The sequence below is a fragment of the Mauremys mutica genome, chromosome 7, assembly GCF_020497125.1.
Source record: "Mauremys mutica isolate MM-2020 ecotype Southern chromosome 7, ASM2049712v1, whole genome shotgun sequence".
Lineage (NCBI taxonomy): Eukaryota > Metazoa > Chordata > Testudines > Geoemydidae > Mauremys > Mauremys mutica.
The window spans coordinates 54,077,017-54,094,329 of NC_059078.1; the positions used below are offsets into that span (position 1 = coordinate 54,077,017).

Genomic DNA, 17,313 nt, shown 5'->3' on the forward strand with positions numbered 1-17,313 from the left:
ACAAGGCGTCCAGCACTACATGTGGAAGCAATGGAAATAGTGAGGTGGATGGAACAGTTCTGCCTTTTCCTCAGGGTGATCCAATCAAAGTGTACCTGAACCACAAAAGGGCAGATGGTCTCACCAGGTGCTGGGTCAACAACTCCAAATGATGCCTGAATCGGGACTCAGCATTCAGACATGTCCCTTCAACTGACCCATTTGTGAATCGCACAAATGCAAAGAAGCCAAAATACTTCACAAGTGAGGCAAATCCCAGAGCCATGGGCACAGATGCCTGATCGCACAGTTGGACAGAGGACCTACTTGATGTTTTTCTACCTTTTCTGCTACTGAGGAAGGTGGTTCAGAAAATAAAATGAGAGCAGATGATGGTAATTCTTATAACTCCTCATGGGACAAGGAAACCTTGGTTTTCAACCTGATAGAGCTGAAACTGGAACTCCCACTCCAGGTTCTGTGGAGACTGGACAGCCTTTCAAAGGTCCTGTTCTTCAACCAGACCCAAGACAGCTTCAATTAACGGCCTAACCATTGAGAGGGAAGCACTAAAAGGTCTTGTTCTTCTTCGAGTGCTTGCTCATGTCCATTCCATATTAGGTGTGTGTGCTCGCAACATGCACCAGTGCCAAAAGTTTTTCCCTCAGCAGTATCTGTAGGGGACCGGCTTTGGCGCCCTCTGGGGTTGCGCCTGCATGGAGTGGTATAAGGAGCGCCGCCAGCTCCCCCCACCCTTGCCAGAAACTCCAACAAAGAGAGGAAGGAGGGTGGGTTGTGGAATGGACATGAGCAATACATCTCGAAGAACACCACTTACAGAAAAGTTAACTGTCTTTTCTTCTTCGAATTCTTGCTCATGTCCATTCCATATTAGGCGACTCCAAAGCAGTACCAACAGAGGTGGGTAGGAGTTCATGGACGTGTAGATTGCAACACAGCTCTGCCGAACTGAACTGGTACCAAGAGCACAATGTAAATCCCAGAAATCCTGGAATTTCCAGCCATTCTGGACTTTCTCTAAGAAGACATAAACAGAGACCTTCAGCTGAGTATCATTTCATGTCAGGTGTCTGCTCTTAGTATTGTGCTATTTGTAGGATCGTTGGCCCCCTTGCAGACCATCCACAGGTAGCCAGATTCCTTCTAGCAGTCTGATTAGCCAGACTAGTAGTCTCAGGCCAGTCTTCCCAGCATGGGACCTAATGCTAGTTTGAGGGCTCTGCCAGCCATCCCTTTGAGCTTCTGACTCCAGTGTTGGCCTTTCATTTATTCATTAAGACTTGTTCTTAGTAGCTGTCATGTCTGCCAGGAGGGAATGTCAGAGCTGGAAGCCTTATCCATATGTGAGCCTTACTGAGTGTTCCGTGAGGTCAAGGTGGGGCTTGGGACACCAGCATCCTTTCTTGCTAAGGTAAATTCTTTCTTCCACACTTCCCAAGAGGCTGTGCTTCCTTTGTTCTGTCGAAAACCACAACATCCATGTGAACGAGTAGCCTCCTCCAGGAGGCCCCCTCGTTCCCTAAGGGCAGCTTAGCAATTGGCCCCTCACCTCACCATATAAGCTTATCATGTAGTCCCTAACCATAGTTTATTAACACAACGAATTGCAAAATTCCAGAAGGCAAAAGTTCTGAAACACAGTCCATATCACCCCAGTCCATGTAGATTTTAAAACCCAGCTTTGCTCTCACTGGACTCCTGTTAGTCCTCCTCTGCCCGGACAGCCACCCTAGCTCTTACTTCTGGGGTTCAACCCTGCTCTTCCCAGCCTTTCTGCTGGGAGCATCCCTCACTCTCCCTGGCCCTCTTGCTGTTTTCCTGCCTTCAGCCCTTTCCCAGGAACCACTTTCCTTCTCTGGCAGCTCTAATCTTCTGCTCTTCCTGACTGAACCAGTCTGCCTTGCTTCCCCAGGTCTTTTTCTCGCCAGGCCTCTTGTAGCCTCCAGGTGCTGCCCTCTTACTTGGCCCCACTGGGGGCTCCTGGACTGGAACAGGAGATCTGAGTTTGGTTTCATTTAATGGGCAAGCTACTCTGTTATAATCCAACTGGGAAGACATGGCGCGCCTTAGATGTTGGAAGAGCGTTGAAAATCTCTCAAACATACAGAATCCACAAAATCGGGCTTTCTATCTGTGTCCTTCCACCCAAAATGCCAGGGACTCGGGGCTTCCAGTTCCTTCATAGATAGATGGATTAGACTATGTATTGTGGAAGCCTATAAATCATCAGAGGTTCCTGTCCCAGAAGGTATTAAGGTACGCTCCATGAGATCCTTAGCAACCTCATGCGTGGAACGAGCAAGTGGGTTCAGTTCAGAAATTTGCAAAGTGGCCAGTTGGTCTACAGCTAACATCTTCTTTAAGCACTACGGCTTGGATCTTCTGTCTTCTGCAGACACCTCTTTTGGCAGGATGATGCTGCAGGCTTTCGAGTAAGCGCACAAAAAGGCAGGGTAAGCGTGTGGGACTCACCCCTGCGGTGCCCCCTGCTGGTCGTCTCAGGGAATTAGCTCTTCCAGCATCATGGAGCTCCCCCTGCAGGCTGGTGATCTGCCTTACCGCTGGCCCCCGTGTCCCTCCCGGACCCGGTGCCCTGTTATCTGGGGCGCTGCCCTCTGGCAGTAACTCCTCAGTCTTAGGATCTCCCCTTCCTGGGGAACCCCCGCCCACTATCCCCACCTCGCCTCAGTATACGGCTACTGCCAGTCATTGTCTAGCCCCCGCATCCTAGGGCAGACTGCAGTATCAGCCTACTCATCACTGGGAAGGTTGGGTTTGGACCTGTTGCCTTTGCCTACCCCTGGGCTGCCCTCTGCAACCCCTAGTGCCTATTAGCCCAATGCTAGGCTAGCTCCCCAGCTCCTCTGCCTTTCCCCAGCCCTGCTCCACTCAGGTACCCTGTCTCTAGCTCCCTTCAGCCAGGCCCATCTCCCTCTACAGCCAGAGAGAAACTGTTTGCTTGAGCTCCTGGCTCAAGCCTTTACAGGGCCAGCTGGGCCCTAATTGGGGCTTATCCCAGCTGAGCCTGCTTCCCACTCAGCCTGGGGTGTTCTCCCAGTCTTCCAGCCCTCTCCCAGGACTGGTTTTAACCCTGTCAGGGCTGGAGCGGGTAACCACCCCGCTACAGACAGGTACTTTTTTCCTCTTGAAGTTTTGTTTCATAACACTCCCTACATCTGTTCACTGCTCGTTACTTCCCAAACATCCAGAATTCTGGGAGATGCAGGACTGCAGAATGGAAGTTTTCTTAATGATAATTTCCTTTCTGCTAGCAAGGGCTCCCACAATTCTACCCACTCTAGATGGTTCATGAGTCAAAGGTCAGATGTTAGGTGGAATTGTTACAATAGGACAGTGACTGTCTACGACTTAAAAGCATTCCTTGATCTAATCTTATTTCGTTATCTCTGGAATATTTGTTAATGATATTATGCAACAGTTAGAGTTCGAGACTAACTCATTTGGCACCAAGTGGTTGCAGAAGGAGCAGGGCCAGATTGTGTGGCACTAAAATGCTGATCTGCCTCCATGAGCTGCAGAGAGAGGAGAGCAGCCGAGAACTGTGGGAGACACTGCTAGCAGAAAGGAAATATTGTCAAGAAATTTTCTGTTCCACTGCGTAATGAATATATGATTAGTGATTATTTCCTCTGTGAAAGGTTCTGGACCTGATAGTTCTGCTGCTAATCCATACTACAAACACCAAGAGCAGGAAGCAAATTGAGAGAGTGCTGAGGAACAAGATTCCACTGGGCTGTGTGCCAGAGCAGCTGTTACAGAGCGCCTTCCGAAATCACTCATTGGTGAGTACTGCTACTACTCTGAGATTCTGCACACTGGGAGCATTCCCCTTTCCACCTCCTGGTATGTGGCAGATTGTGATTCAGTTCTTTATGGGTTAGAAACAAAGACCCACTTCCAGAGCTTGTCTTGTGGACCTTGTTGACCTTCCTGTGGACGTCCCAAGATTTGCTGGAGAAGAACTGCCCTTCCCTGCCCCGCAGCATAGGATAGGCTTCTGGTTCTTCTGCAGATCTTAGGAAGCCTTCTTGCCCTCTGTCTCCCCACCACAAGTGACCCTCTCCTCCAAGGCCTGACATGCTGCTCTGCCTCACATTTTTCTTAGACTTTACATTTTTAAACCCATACCTTCTTGCAAGTATAAAATGGTCTGCATTTAGATGTGTACATGTGTCTGACTTGAGTGCCTATAGTTACAAGGAGAAGGGACCATGAATACGGACAGACAGTGTCTGCCTACAACTTAAAGCAGGGCATGAAGACTGAGCATTTGTCTGCCCTGGGGGATTTTAGTTACTAGTTTAGCTGCACCAGTGTAAACCTGCATGTAGACTGTTGTAAACTGACTTGCATGAGTCACCCAGTTCAAGTCCCATTTTACACTGGTGCAGCATGTCTGCATGAGTAGTTTGCACCAGTGCAGCTGTATTCTGTTGCTCAAAAAAGCTCTTGTGTGGACAAGTTCTTCATTGTTTTGAAAGCAAAGCACGCCTCTAGAGATCACAAATCTAAATGGGAATCTGTTATGGGGTCAGCCTGTATCTAGTGAGGTGGGAGAATTAGAGGCCAGGGAATCACCTACTAAACTAACTGGGGATCTTGAGAATAAAGAGCAGTATTCCTCAAGTTGGAACTCATAAAATGAGGGATGGAAGCTTTGAAAGCAAATAGTAATGATGGGAATCTCATGTCTCTGTCATGATGTCTGTCTTTCAGGTTATCAAAGACTTCTTCCCATCAATCCTGTCACTGGCTCAGACCTTTCTGCACTCTGCTGATCCATGTGTCGTCTCCTTTGGCAGCTGCATGTACAAGCAAGCATTTGCAGCCTTTGACTCTTACTGTCAGCAGGTATATTTGAAATATATACTAGCATATACTTTTACTCTGTTAAACATGAGTTCTGACAGGCTGCAGATCAAAGCAGAGACATCAAAAAACCTGGAGATCAATGAATTCTCTACATAGGAGTTACAGATATTTCCACCTTGTTTTGTACAATATCTTTCACTGAAATGGCTTCTGAAAATGCTATATAAACTCAATAATGCAGATACAAAGTTAAATTATAAATGGAGGAACAAGTTGAGGTATGAGTAGGGGAGAACACCCAGACTTTCAGTTTATATGAACTGGGATGGCGAGTCAGGGAGCTGTTTACAATGGCAGGAGCTGCAAAGAAAATGACTGTCAGCAGTAGTGCCAGGCTTTAAGGAATGACATAGAGGAGACCAGTGCTAAATTAAGTAGAGTGAACAGACAGAGAAGCTGATACAGAGAAGAGTGCTGAAGGCTGGAATATCATTGCCTCAGTAATGCTGTTCGGGCTGCCCAGTGCTTCTGTCCTTGGAGCGCCAATATTATCAGCACTAGCAGCAGATAAGGCAGCCTGCTAATTCAGCAGACCTTTACTCATAAAGAGAGACCACAGGCCCCGTGTAGTGACAAAGGCCCTTGGCCAGGTTTATTGCCCTCAAGGCACAGTCCTAGAGCCCTGGCTCTACAGGTACATTAACACATGAGTGCACAGGGGCAAGGAGTAGCTCAGTTAGCAGCAGGAATCTGTCCACTACGCCACACAAGAGTTAAGGCGAGATACCCTGACATTTATAGACTGAGACAAACAACTGGGATAAACAACTTAAACACCACCTTACGTATTTTATGACATCTGTTTATTACCTCCCCTTGTTCCTGATATCTCAGACAAAACATCCCTATTCATTATTTTGTCAAACCATCTTATCTTGTACTAGATTGGGATGTATCTGTACTATCTGGAATATATTTATGTGCATATCTAGTGCCTAGTACACTAGCAACAACTTTGTCAAGTTCATGTACTGGGCAGTGAACTTGTAAGCATCTGCTTTAAGCCATGGCCTGGCTTTGGTTCACATCCTCTGGTTCAGGCCTTAGATCTTGCACCAGGCCCAGTGCTCCAGGATCACGCGCTCTCTCTCTTCTTCTTCTTCTTCTACTACTACTACTGCTACTACTACTACTACTACTTATGGAAATGACTGAGAAGTCCAGTGAAGCTGTGTGAGATTGGAGGTGATCTACTTTCACTTGAGGCAGGGAGCAGCATTCTGCATGTACCGGAATCTGGGAAGATGAGACCTGGGAAGAGTGATCAGGAAGCCACAGCAGTGCAAGCATGAGCGCAGAAGGGAAACAGGCAATTACATATGGAGCCAAAGGCTTTTGAAGGACTGGATATCAGGCTAAAGGATAAGGCCAAGATTGGGGACATTAGATGTGCTCTGAACTGAGAAGGGAATTAAAAGAGATGCAGTTGAATTTCAAGATGACTTTCTGGTTTTGAAACATTTCTTTATGTGAACAAATCTGAAACAAAGCCACAGATTTTCTTGTTCAAGACTGGCAGAAATACAGGTGTCAAAAGAAATGTGCAGTGGAGTACTGCAAAGGACAGGTTAAGATGATTGAAAGAGAAAGCAGATATGAAATCAGAGGGCTAAGAACTGAACTCTGTGGGTAGTACTGAGGAGGATGAATTAGTTACCATTTGTATAGTACTTTGAAGATAAAAAGTGTTCTATACAGGACATGCCAACCAAGTATGCTTGTGATGGGGCCACTTGGGACACAGAGCATCTGGATAGAGATGAGTAGGACCATGGCAGACGGGAATCATATGTGACGGGTTCCCCCCGGGGTGCCACATGGAACTGGGGTACCACTGAGCCTGCTGACCAATCAGGCTCTCACGCTGTACTGCTATGGCAAGCTGCAAAGCCCTCCAGCCTGCACTTTCACCAGTATCCATACAGGTAGGGGCACACCCAGCTGCAGTTACAAGCAGGTTTTCTGACCAGCCTGTGCATAGGAAGGCTAATCTCAGCTCCTCAGGCACACAACCCCTCTGGAGTATAAACCCAAAATTATATGGTTTTACGCTGCAAAGGGAACTGTACAGCGTAAGCTCATGAAATTCACCCCCTCCCTCAATGTGGAGAGGAATACTCAACAGGCTTTTGCCCGAGTTATGATTCCCACACACTTCACTCCAACTCACTGGTATAGATAAAGCAAAACCAAGTCTATTAACTACAAAAGATAGATTTTTAAGTGATTATAAGTGATCGCAAACAGATCAAAGCAGATTACCTAGAAAATAAACAAAAAACACAAACTAAGCTTAATACACTAAATAGATTCAATATGAATAGCAGATTCTCACCCTAAGAGATGATACAAGGAGGCTGCAGATTCTTAAAGGGCAAGCTGCACTTGCTTTACAGCTTGGAATCCCCAGTTGTTTCATTCAGAGGCTAAAAATCCCTTTAGCCTGGGTCCAACACTTCCCGCAGTTCAGTCCTTGTTTCTCAGGTGTTTTCAGGAGTCTTCTTGTGTGGGGTGCGAAGCAAATCAGATGATGTCGCTCCTTGTCTTATATAGCTTTTGCATATGGCAGGAACCCTTTGTTCTCAAAGTTTGGTTCCCAGACCAGTCTGTGGAAAAATACTGATATCCCAAGATGGAGTCTAGAGATGGGTCTCATCACATGTCACACACAGGCTATTTTGGAGTTTTCACGGAAGGCTCACTAGGTGGGAGATAAGCTTCTCCTAAGGCCTATTATTTTTTCCTAATGGCCCATTGCTCTGAATAGGCCCTTCCCCACCCACTATCTAGACTGAAAGCATTTTGTCTACTGGGTGTTACCCAGGTGTAACTGCATTTGAAATACAGATATAATCAATATTCAATAACTTCAGATACAAAAATGATACATGCATACAAATAAGATAATCGTGTTCAGCAAATCATAACCTTTCCAGTGACACCTCACATGACTTATCTTGCATAAAATACATTATAATTATGTCATAATCATATCATAATAATATCACTGCGAAGAATATGGGGTGCAGTGTCACACCATATACAACTGCATAGCTATGGAAGCAGTCTCAAAGGATGGAGTAATCCACAATATTAAAGCTGTACTGAGCCCAAGGCAAAAGAGGTGACTTCTCATCTAAGCTCATGGATCCCTAGCCCTTTCCTTTAATTTATGATGGACTTGTTATTTGTTTGTCATCCTATATGGTGTAGCATATACTTTGTTTGTTGTCCCAAGGGTCTTCTGGTACAGAACAGATATTTTTCTATTTGCCTTTCACTCTTGGTTTCTTGTGGGTTTTTCCTTCAGGAGGTTGTGAGTGCATTGGTGACTCACATTTGCGGTGGAAATGATGTAGAAGTGGACATTTCTCTGGATGTGATCACTGACCTGATGACTCTGCATACCTCCTCACTGATACGCTATGCCACCTTTGTGAAGGTAGTGTATCTGCTTGTGAATGGTCCACACTTAGGGCTTGTCTATAGGACGAGTTAGGGTGTGGGAAGCTGGGTGTTGTAACAGGATAGGCTGCCTCCTGGGCACCCCATCGTGGCCAGAGGTTGCTCTGCAGTGCCTTTTGTTTCCTCTTTTTCAGGGTCCCTCAGAAATGTCATTCTCATCCAATTACAGCCTTCATTGGGAATCTGTTTTTTATTAACACAAAGTACTAAAAACAAATAAAAAAAATCTTCCACCCAGCCTTAAGCTGGGCACAGCCCCTCCTTCCTGAGGTACTTGTCCCTTCCTTGTCTCAGAGTAGCTGGAGAAAATGCAAGGCCTGACTTGCCTTCTCCCAAAAGAATAACAAAACTTTCGGCTGGGTCTCGTTACCCAGCCCCAACTCCTGTCCTCGGGGACCACTGCAGATACCCTCTCTCCCTGCAGCTTTTCTCTGCAGTTCCCCTTCCAGCTCTGGCCTCCCTGGAATACACTCTGACCCTTTATAGCCCAGGTGCAGCCCTTGCACCTCTAATTAGCTCAGCTGGGAGCACCTGCTCTAGCACAGGGGAACTGACCTGTTTTAATCACAGGGCCCAGCCGTCCTGTTACAAGTGTAAATCTACAGCACTCCAATGTGTCATGCACTAACTGTGTGGACCCTGCTGCTGCACACTGAAAGTTCTCTAGTGTGATTTGACCTACTGCCGTTTCGTGTTGGGGATAAGAGCTTGGGACTATAGGGGAATGGGAGGATAAGAATAGGGGTGGGGATGAGGTAGGAGCCTGAGAGGCGATATGGAGAGGGTGCAGGAAATGGAGGTAGGTCGGGGAGACAATGACAAGCCTGTGGCATGGGGAGTTCAGGGCCAGAAAGATCTAGTGCACATTCCTATCTAGAACTTGGAATTAAACCCAAGAGTCCTGAGTCTCTAGATTCCTCTGCTTTTTGGCAGATAGCTCCGAAACCCACTGGCATGTGTGTGTCTCTCATCTTCCTCTAGTGCCTGACCCACACTGAGGATAACAACCTACTGATGCTACCAGTTACTTCATTAGCACAAGTGATAGAGGTCTGTGCGGTGGATCTCAAGATCCAAATCCTGTGATGACCCAAGTTCGGGGAATCAATATGATTCCTTGTGATGGAATTTCTGTTTTTTGTGTTTGTTTAAAAATACAAAAACAAATTGCATTTTTTAAAAAGTTGGTAAAAGAACATTAAGGTCATAAAGTCCAGCCCTCAAAAGTTAGAAAGTGTCAGAAAAAAGGTTGTCCATGCAACCTTAATTCGCTTTCCTTGTGCATATGCATTATAATGGGCTTGGCTAACAGGGACAGAACCACTGCCCATCCTGTACCCTGAATGGGACCTACACACAGGCGACCAAATTAAAGTTGTGTAGGCAGTCTTAAATCAAGCATTTCCTAACTGAGAATGACTTGACTTTGCAGTCATAATGTTATTTTTAATATAGGGGTTTTGTATGTAACTTGCTAGGATTTTTAAAAAGGAAAATGAAAAAAAAAATCAGAAATTCCTTCATGAGGAACCATATTGACCCTTCCATGTGCTGGACCTTTGTATCCACAGCAGAGACCTCTACCATTCCAGCTAAGGAACAACTGTTAGACTCTGAGGATAACAGCCTAATACACTCTGTGGACCAATCATTAGGGGGAATGCAGTGCACCTTTGCAAGTAACTTACATAATTATTTACTAGACAGCAGGGGAATGTTGGTAATTCTGCAGTCTATTCTTGGCTCTGGAGGGGAGTATAGTCTAGTGGTTATAGACAGCACAGCAAAGCACTTAGATTTGGCACATTGTGCCTGACGCGTGGCTAAATGGGTGAGGCTTGGCTCTGCCATGTTAGAGACCCATGTTCTATTCTCAGCTCTGCCACAAGTGACCTTGTGCAACCTCTCGCTTACCCCCTCATTAAATGGAGGGAAATTATATATTCCTGCCTTTAGAGGTAGGGCTGGTAGGATTTGCTCAATAATAAGGGCCCTGAAGAGCATAGACATAACACTAGTCAGTGGAAAAGCTGAAACTAAAATTCATGGTCTCCTCCTAATGCCAACCCTAAGCCAAACTGTGGGATAGCAGCAGTAGTGCATCGCAACCGACCCAGAACTTTAGCTTTATGCCTAATCTGTATGAGGCTCAGTGGAGTCTGGGGAGCATATTTTGTGCATTAGGCAGGTGGTGAGCTCTGTAGAGGTCAAGGATGCTTAGTGTATTTGGCACATAGGGATCTCTGTGGGGATAGAGCATGCTCAACACAGACAGAATGTTCAGAGATTTTTAACAAGAATCCTCCATAAAGCTCTACTGAGCATGTGCAATTTTCACTTTTGAGAGGCTTATAATTTGATACATTTCATGGCGACAGCAAACGGCACCTCCTTGACCCCAAGATCATCCCTTGCAAATTCCAAATTCCTGCTCCAAATCATGGACTTGCTAGTGCTTTTCAGAGAAATAGCTGGATAAAAATATTAACATGAGCAAAATTACCAAGTAGTGGAAAAACTAGCCTTGTTCTGGGAAACAACCATTTTCATAAAAGGGAAAAAAGTAGCCTGAGGCAGAGACCATGTGTAGAAAATTCCAATCTAAACAGTTACAATTTGATAAAGTTATGAGCAGTTGAAAACAGAGGCTTGTAATGGAAAGTGTTAGGCAACCTTAGCTGTAGGCATGACTACCAGAATATTAGTTTTGAATCACCTTTTATCAGTTTTGAGTTTGGCACCTTTCAATGTCATTGAACTCCCCCTCTCATCACAAGAACAAGGAGCAAACAGCCCTCCTAATCTTCCTTCTCTAGATCATTCACTATTTTATAGACTTTTGTCATGTCCCTTTTTGTCTGTCCACTCTGTAGGGTAACAACCCCAGTCTTTTCAATTTCTCTTCCTAGGAGAATTTCTCCAGGCACTCGCTCATTCTTGTCACCCTTCTCTGAATTCCCGTTAGTTCTGCAATATCCATTCAGAGATGGGGTGTCAAGTGCTGCACATAGTATCCAGATGAAGCCACACCACTGATTTATAGAATGGCATTATATAATTTTCCATATTATTCTCCATCACACCATGATCATTAATGCACTTGGGACCTGCTTTGAAAACTAGGATCAAAGTGGCAATGGAAGCAGAATGGGTGTCAATAGAAGAATTGGAGCACAGATTTAACATGCTCCTAGTGACCAAAGCCATGGAGGAAGCAGGCAGCTATATTTTGCATGTCTTCCCTTTCAGCCTCAGTCATGGGGAATTGCAGTATTATAGCCCAGAGGTGACATATGCATGGGTGCTTCTTTAATTTGAATTCACAGTGGTAGCAATTCTTGTTACTGACAATCAGGTGTGCTATTTGGATTGTGAGAAGGACCTGTCAGAGTATTGTGGCTACTTTGACACTTCTCTGTTACAGAACATTTTAGACTATACGGAGAAACTGAATCCACAGCAAATTCGGAAATTCTTCTACATTCTTGGCGAGTTGGCATTCAGCCAGAGGCAGGAAGACAGCTATATTCAGGTGAGTGGAGGGGGAGAGAGACAATGGGGACAGGAAGGAAGCAAGTCCCTGGTCTTTCTCCCCTTGCTGTGCTAGTTTACAGAGCTTGTGTGTTGTGGAGACAGCAGCAGCAGGTCCAGGATGGTGCAGCCCGTACAGCCCTCTTGCATGTAGGGATTTCTGGTGCACAGTACCTTTTTTAATTTTAAAATTTCCTCCCCTCACCCTCCCTTTCCCTCCCCCGCCCCAAGTTTGATGGTTGTGAGCCCCTTTCCTGCTCCAGACTTTTCTCCTGTGGAACTCATTCGTCTTCCACACAGAAGGAACTCCCTGCTGCTACCGCATAACTGATTAGCTCCACTGGAGAGACACTCCCTTCCTGCACACATTCTGAGGGGCACAGTAGCAGAACTTGGCTTCTACACACCCTAGGCATCCTTCAGGAAGCATAGCTCAGCTACTGCACCCTCAGTAGGTCTGCTGTGGGAAGCTTCTCTCCAACAGGCCACTTAAGGTTTGCAAGACAGAAACAAAAGAGACTCCGCCCCTAAAGAGTTACCCTCCTCAAAGAAGTATTTTCTCTGCTGCATCGCTGCGGTGAAGTGTTAGATTTCAGAGCTTTGTTATCTGTAGTTTGATATCTAAAACTCTAGAGGACAAATGTGTGTTACCAAATCCATTTTATGTCCGAATTGACTTCCAGCTGCTTATACAGCATCCCAGGGAACAAGTTAATTACACTGTAACCACATCATGTTCAAATACATAGGTCTGAATTTTCATATCCGTCAATGAGCCAGTGGTCAGGCAAAATTAGCTGAAAAATCTTGAGTACATTTATTTCATTGTTAAAATTGGAAGTTGAGAGACCTGGCCTTAGAAACAGTATAGAGCCTGCAAATAAAAATATCCTTCTCAACACTTTCATTAAAAACAGAAAAAATCTGGACTAATAGCTCCTTCAACTAAATAACTAGAACAAAGGTCAAAACAAGCCTAATTTTGGAACATTGGTTGCATCTTTAACTGTGGATGTGTGGCCAGTGTCCCCATAGTAAAGGAGTTCACTGTCACATTCCAGAGTGCAACCCAGACAGTGAAGGACTGTGTCACTGCCTGCCCTGTATTCTGAGTGCTTTCAATGCTCTGCTGCTGTGATTCACGACCAGGACACTGATAACCTACAGAGAAGCATGCACTGAATGTCTCTGTGTTAAGCAGTTCTGACTCCAGCAGCCTATCTACAACACAACAGCCCCACTCTATGCTTTGTTACTCAGTTACCTTATGCAGGGGTGACCCCAACACACTCTCTGTCCTAAATTTCCCCAAAACCATCTTCTCTGAAGTATCCAGTCCTCTCTTGGAATGCTCAGAGAAATAATGTTTGTTTGCTCCTCTAAAGTGACAAAATGTGCTCAGCTTATCACTTTAACTGGAGTATACTATCACTTCAGCTCAGACACAGCACTGGGTCAGTTTAGATTAAAAGTAAAACAAGTTTATTAATAAAAGGAGATAGGATTTTAAGTGAGTTCAGATATCAAGGATAGTGTTAGAAATGGTTACAAGCGAATAAAAGTGAAAAATACTTTCTAGTGGCTAAGATTCAACTCAGCAAGCTGCAGTCTTTGTTCAAGATAGTTTGCTTACCAATCTACCTTCCAGCAGATGGCTGAGCACCTATGTGACCAGGGTCCGACAAGGTCCAAAGTGCTCGGTTTCTTTGTCTTCTTAGGCCACTTGGGGTTCTTTGCCCCTCTTTTATAGTCCAGTGAACCTTTGAAATGGATTCTTCTGAAGGGTTTCCCCCAAAGAAAAGTTTATTCAAGCTGTGAGGTAGGCGACATGGAGTCTCCTGGTAAAGGACATTCCATGCTGTTTTTTTCACCAGCTGCTGTTTGCTAAAATGCAAATTGATCTGTTCCTACACTCCCCTCTCCCTGCCATGATGCTGAGTGGTTATCTCCTCCCCTTATTGGCTTGCTAGTCCTGTTTACCTTCTATGTAAATTGCATTCCCATTGTTTCTTAATGTAACTTGGAAAATAACTTCAAGGTGGCAGAACCACATTGCTATGTCTAGTGTGGGGTAACTTCAGTCCTGCCTGGCAGGCACACTTTGATAACATAATTCCAAATATATATTTGTCATCCATACATACACCACCCAATGATATTGATGATCAGTAGGATATTAGCTTTCTACTGATATCTTATTTGACACCTTTTAGATGCAATTTATGACATTATGGAGTTGGGGTACACTCAACTGGACAGGCCAGCTGAAACTCACTGCCCTGTTGCATTGGGTTGCTGTTAGAGTCAGTCGCAACATGTTTTTTCCCTTACAAGGATGTACTTCCCACGGTCTGGCTGCCCTGTTGTGTGAAGGAAATTAATAGGGAAGTAAATGAGCTCTGTTGCAAGCTTTGAGGACAGACATGTTGAAAAGTGAGATATTCACAGCAGTACCATTAATACACACAAATGCATACATGGTGACTACTTGTAATGCCTCATTCTCTCTCTCTCTCTCTCTCTCTCTCTCTCTCTCTCTCTCTCTCTCTCTCTCCAGGACGATATGCATATGGTGATCAGGAAGTGGCTGTCTAGCACTGTTCCAAAGTATAAACAAATGGGGATTATTGGTGCTATTACCGTGGCAGGCAGCATGGCAGCAAAGAGGTGGGAAAGGAATAGAACCTGTCAACTGTCATTTAACCTGCTCTAGCCAGACTGATATAACCAGAGCTAGTAAGAGGGGAGGAGAAATGGGACAGTCACATCATTTGTGATAGTCACTTTAAGGCTCACTGGAAGAAAACCACTGAAAAACATTTTTTGCACACTATTGTCCCGTGTATCCCTTGAAAAGGTGCTCTCCTGCTGCTGGTCCTGCCACTGCTTTCCTGATAATGCTGATTCTGAGATGCCTGGATCAGCATCAGAAGGAGTTGTGACAGGAAAAGATTTGGGATCGTGGTAGACAGTCAGTGCAACATGAGCTTCTGTGGCTAATACAGTCATTGGATGTAAAAACAATGGATTCTTGAGTAGGAGTAGAGAGGTTATATGACCTCTATTTGTCACTGGTGTTACTGCTGCTGGAATGCTGTGTCCTGGTCTGGTGTCCACAGTTCAAGATGGATTTTGATTAAAATGGAGAGGGTTCAGAGAACAAGAATGATTACAGGGACACATGCCTTATAATGAGAGACTCAAGGAACTCAGTCTATTTAGTTTATCAAATAGAAGGTTAATGGGTGACTTGATCACAGTTTATAATACCTATGTGCGGAACTGAAGTTTGATAATAGAGTACTCTTAAGTCTAAGAGACAAACGTGTAAGAAGTGCCAATGGCTGAAAGTTGAAGCTAGACAAATTCAGACTGGAAATAAGATGCAACTTTCTAACGGTGAACCATTTACCAAGGTTTGTGGTGGATTCTCAATCATCTGAAATTTTTAAATCAAAATTGGATGTTTTTCTAAAAGTTTTGTTCTAGTTCAAATAAAAATTAATTCAGACAAGAATTAATTCAGGAAGGTCAGACAGTTCACAATTGTTCCTTCAGGCTTTATAATCTATGAATTTCTTGTGCAGGGATGTGAGCACTATATGCTGAGTACGCAGGACAGTGGGCACAGCCAGGGGGGCTGTTAAGGGATCATACCTGGAACAGGAGGCTTCAGGATTAGTTTAAATGGCTTTTTATTTGAGTTCCATTTAAGATGATCTAGCACACTTCCTATGTAACTTTTCAGAGCTGCTGAAAGCCCCAGGGCTCACTAGAGGGTCTCAGAGGTCACAGCATAAAGTGAAGGATCACACAATTCACTCACTTGGTTGTCTTCAAGAAATGCTCTCACTGTTATGTTACATGGAGAGAAAAGCCCAGTCTAGCTGTCTCTCCAGGCCCATGAGCCAGCACACTTCCCAACAGCAGCTCTCAAAGGTGCTCTTCTGCATAACTCTGGCCTGGTCTACACTATGCGTTTATACCAAATTTAGCAGTGTTAAACCGAATTAACCCTGCACCCGTCCACACAACTAAGCCCTTTATATCGATATAAAGGGCTCTTAATACTGATTTCTGTACTCCTCCCCGACAAGGGGAGTAGCGCTGAAATCGGTATTGCCATGTCGGATTAGGGTTAGTGTGGCCGCAATTCGACGGTATTGGCCTCTGGGCACTATCCCACAGTGCACCATTGTGACCGCTCTGGAAAGCAATCTGAACTCAGATGCACTGGCCAGGTAGACAGGAAAAGCCCCGCGAACTTTTGAATTTCATTTCCTATTTGCCCAGTGTGGAGCTCTGATCAGCATGAGTGGCCATGCAGTCCCAAATCCAAAAAGAGCTCCAGCATGGACCGTATGGGAGATACTGGATCTGATCGCTGTATGGAGAGACAAATCTGTTCTATCAGAGCTCCGTTCCAGAAGACGAAATTCCAAAGCATTTGAAAAAATCTCCAGGCTATGATAGACAGAGGCCACAGCAGGGACTCAGCACAGTGCTGCGTGAGAAGCATAACGGAAAGCCAAAGAATCAAATGGACGCTCATGGAGGGAGGGAGGGGGGACTGAGGACTCCAGCTATCCCACAGTCCCTGCAGTCTCCGAAAAGCATTTGCATTCTTGGCTGAGCTCCCAATGCCTGAAGGGTCAAAAACATTGTCCTGAGTGGTTCAGGGTATATGTCGTCAATTTGCCCCCTACCCCCACCCCTGAAAGAAAAGGGAAAAAAATCGTTTCTCACCTTTTTTCAATGTCACCCTATGTCTACTGCATGCTGCTGGTAGACGGGGTGCTGCAGCGCTGAACAGCAGCATCCCCTCCCCTTCCTTTCCTGATGGCAGACGGTACAAAAGGATTGAAAGCCATCCTCCTCATCCCGTGAGTGCTCCTGGCTGGCCTTGGTGAGGTCGGCCGGGGGCGCCTGGGCAAAAATGGGAATGACTCCTGGTCATTCCCAGCAGACGGTGCAAAAGGATTGAAAACCGTCCTCATCATAGCAGCTGGAGACTGAGCCCCATTAGCCCCCCCCCCTTCATGTCTAATGAAGATTCTGTACTGCCTGGACTATCATAGCAGCGGAAGGCTGCCTCCCCCTCATTTTATCTCACTAACAAGTCAGTGTTTCTTATTCCTGCATTCTTTATTACTTCATCACACAAATGGGGGGACACTGCCACGGTAGCCCAGGAGGGGTGGGGGAGGAGGGAATCAACAGGTGGGGTTGTTGCAGGGGCACCCCCCTAGAATGGCATGCAGCTCATCATTTCTGCGGGATCTCTGGGGCTCTGACCCGGAGTGGCTGTGCTCTCTGGTTCTCTAGTAGACTTGCCCCATATTCTAGGCAGTACTGACTATTTTTAGACAAAACATAAAGAAGGGAATGACCTGGGGAGTCATTCCCATTTTTGTCCATGTGCCC

At 45.4% G+C, this 17,313-nt stretch overlaps 1 protein-coding gene across 4 annotated transcripts in view; it reads left to right on the top strand.

Moving 5' to 3' along the window:
• FANCD2 (FA complementation group D2) overlaps positions 1–17,313 on the top strand; it is a 199,405-nt gene that overhangs the window by 46,486 nt on the left and 135,606 nt on the right. For all 4 annotated transcript variants that reach the window (XM_045023931.1, XM_045023930.1, XM_045023928.1 and 1 more), the window contains 5 exons: positions 3,660–3,803; positions 4,738–4,872; positions 8,204–8,335; positions 11,783–11,890; positions 14,447–14,556. In XM_045023931.1, the coding sequence (XP_044879866.1) occupies positions 3,660–3,803; positions 4,738–4,872; positions 8,204–8,335; positions 11,783–11,890; positions 14,447–14,556 (629 nt within the window). The remainder of the gene's footprint in view (positions 1–3,659; positions 3,804–4,737; positions 4,873–8,203; positions 8,336–11,782; positions 11,891–14,446; positions 14,557–17,313) is intronic.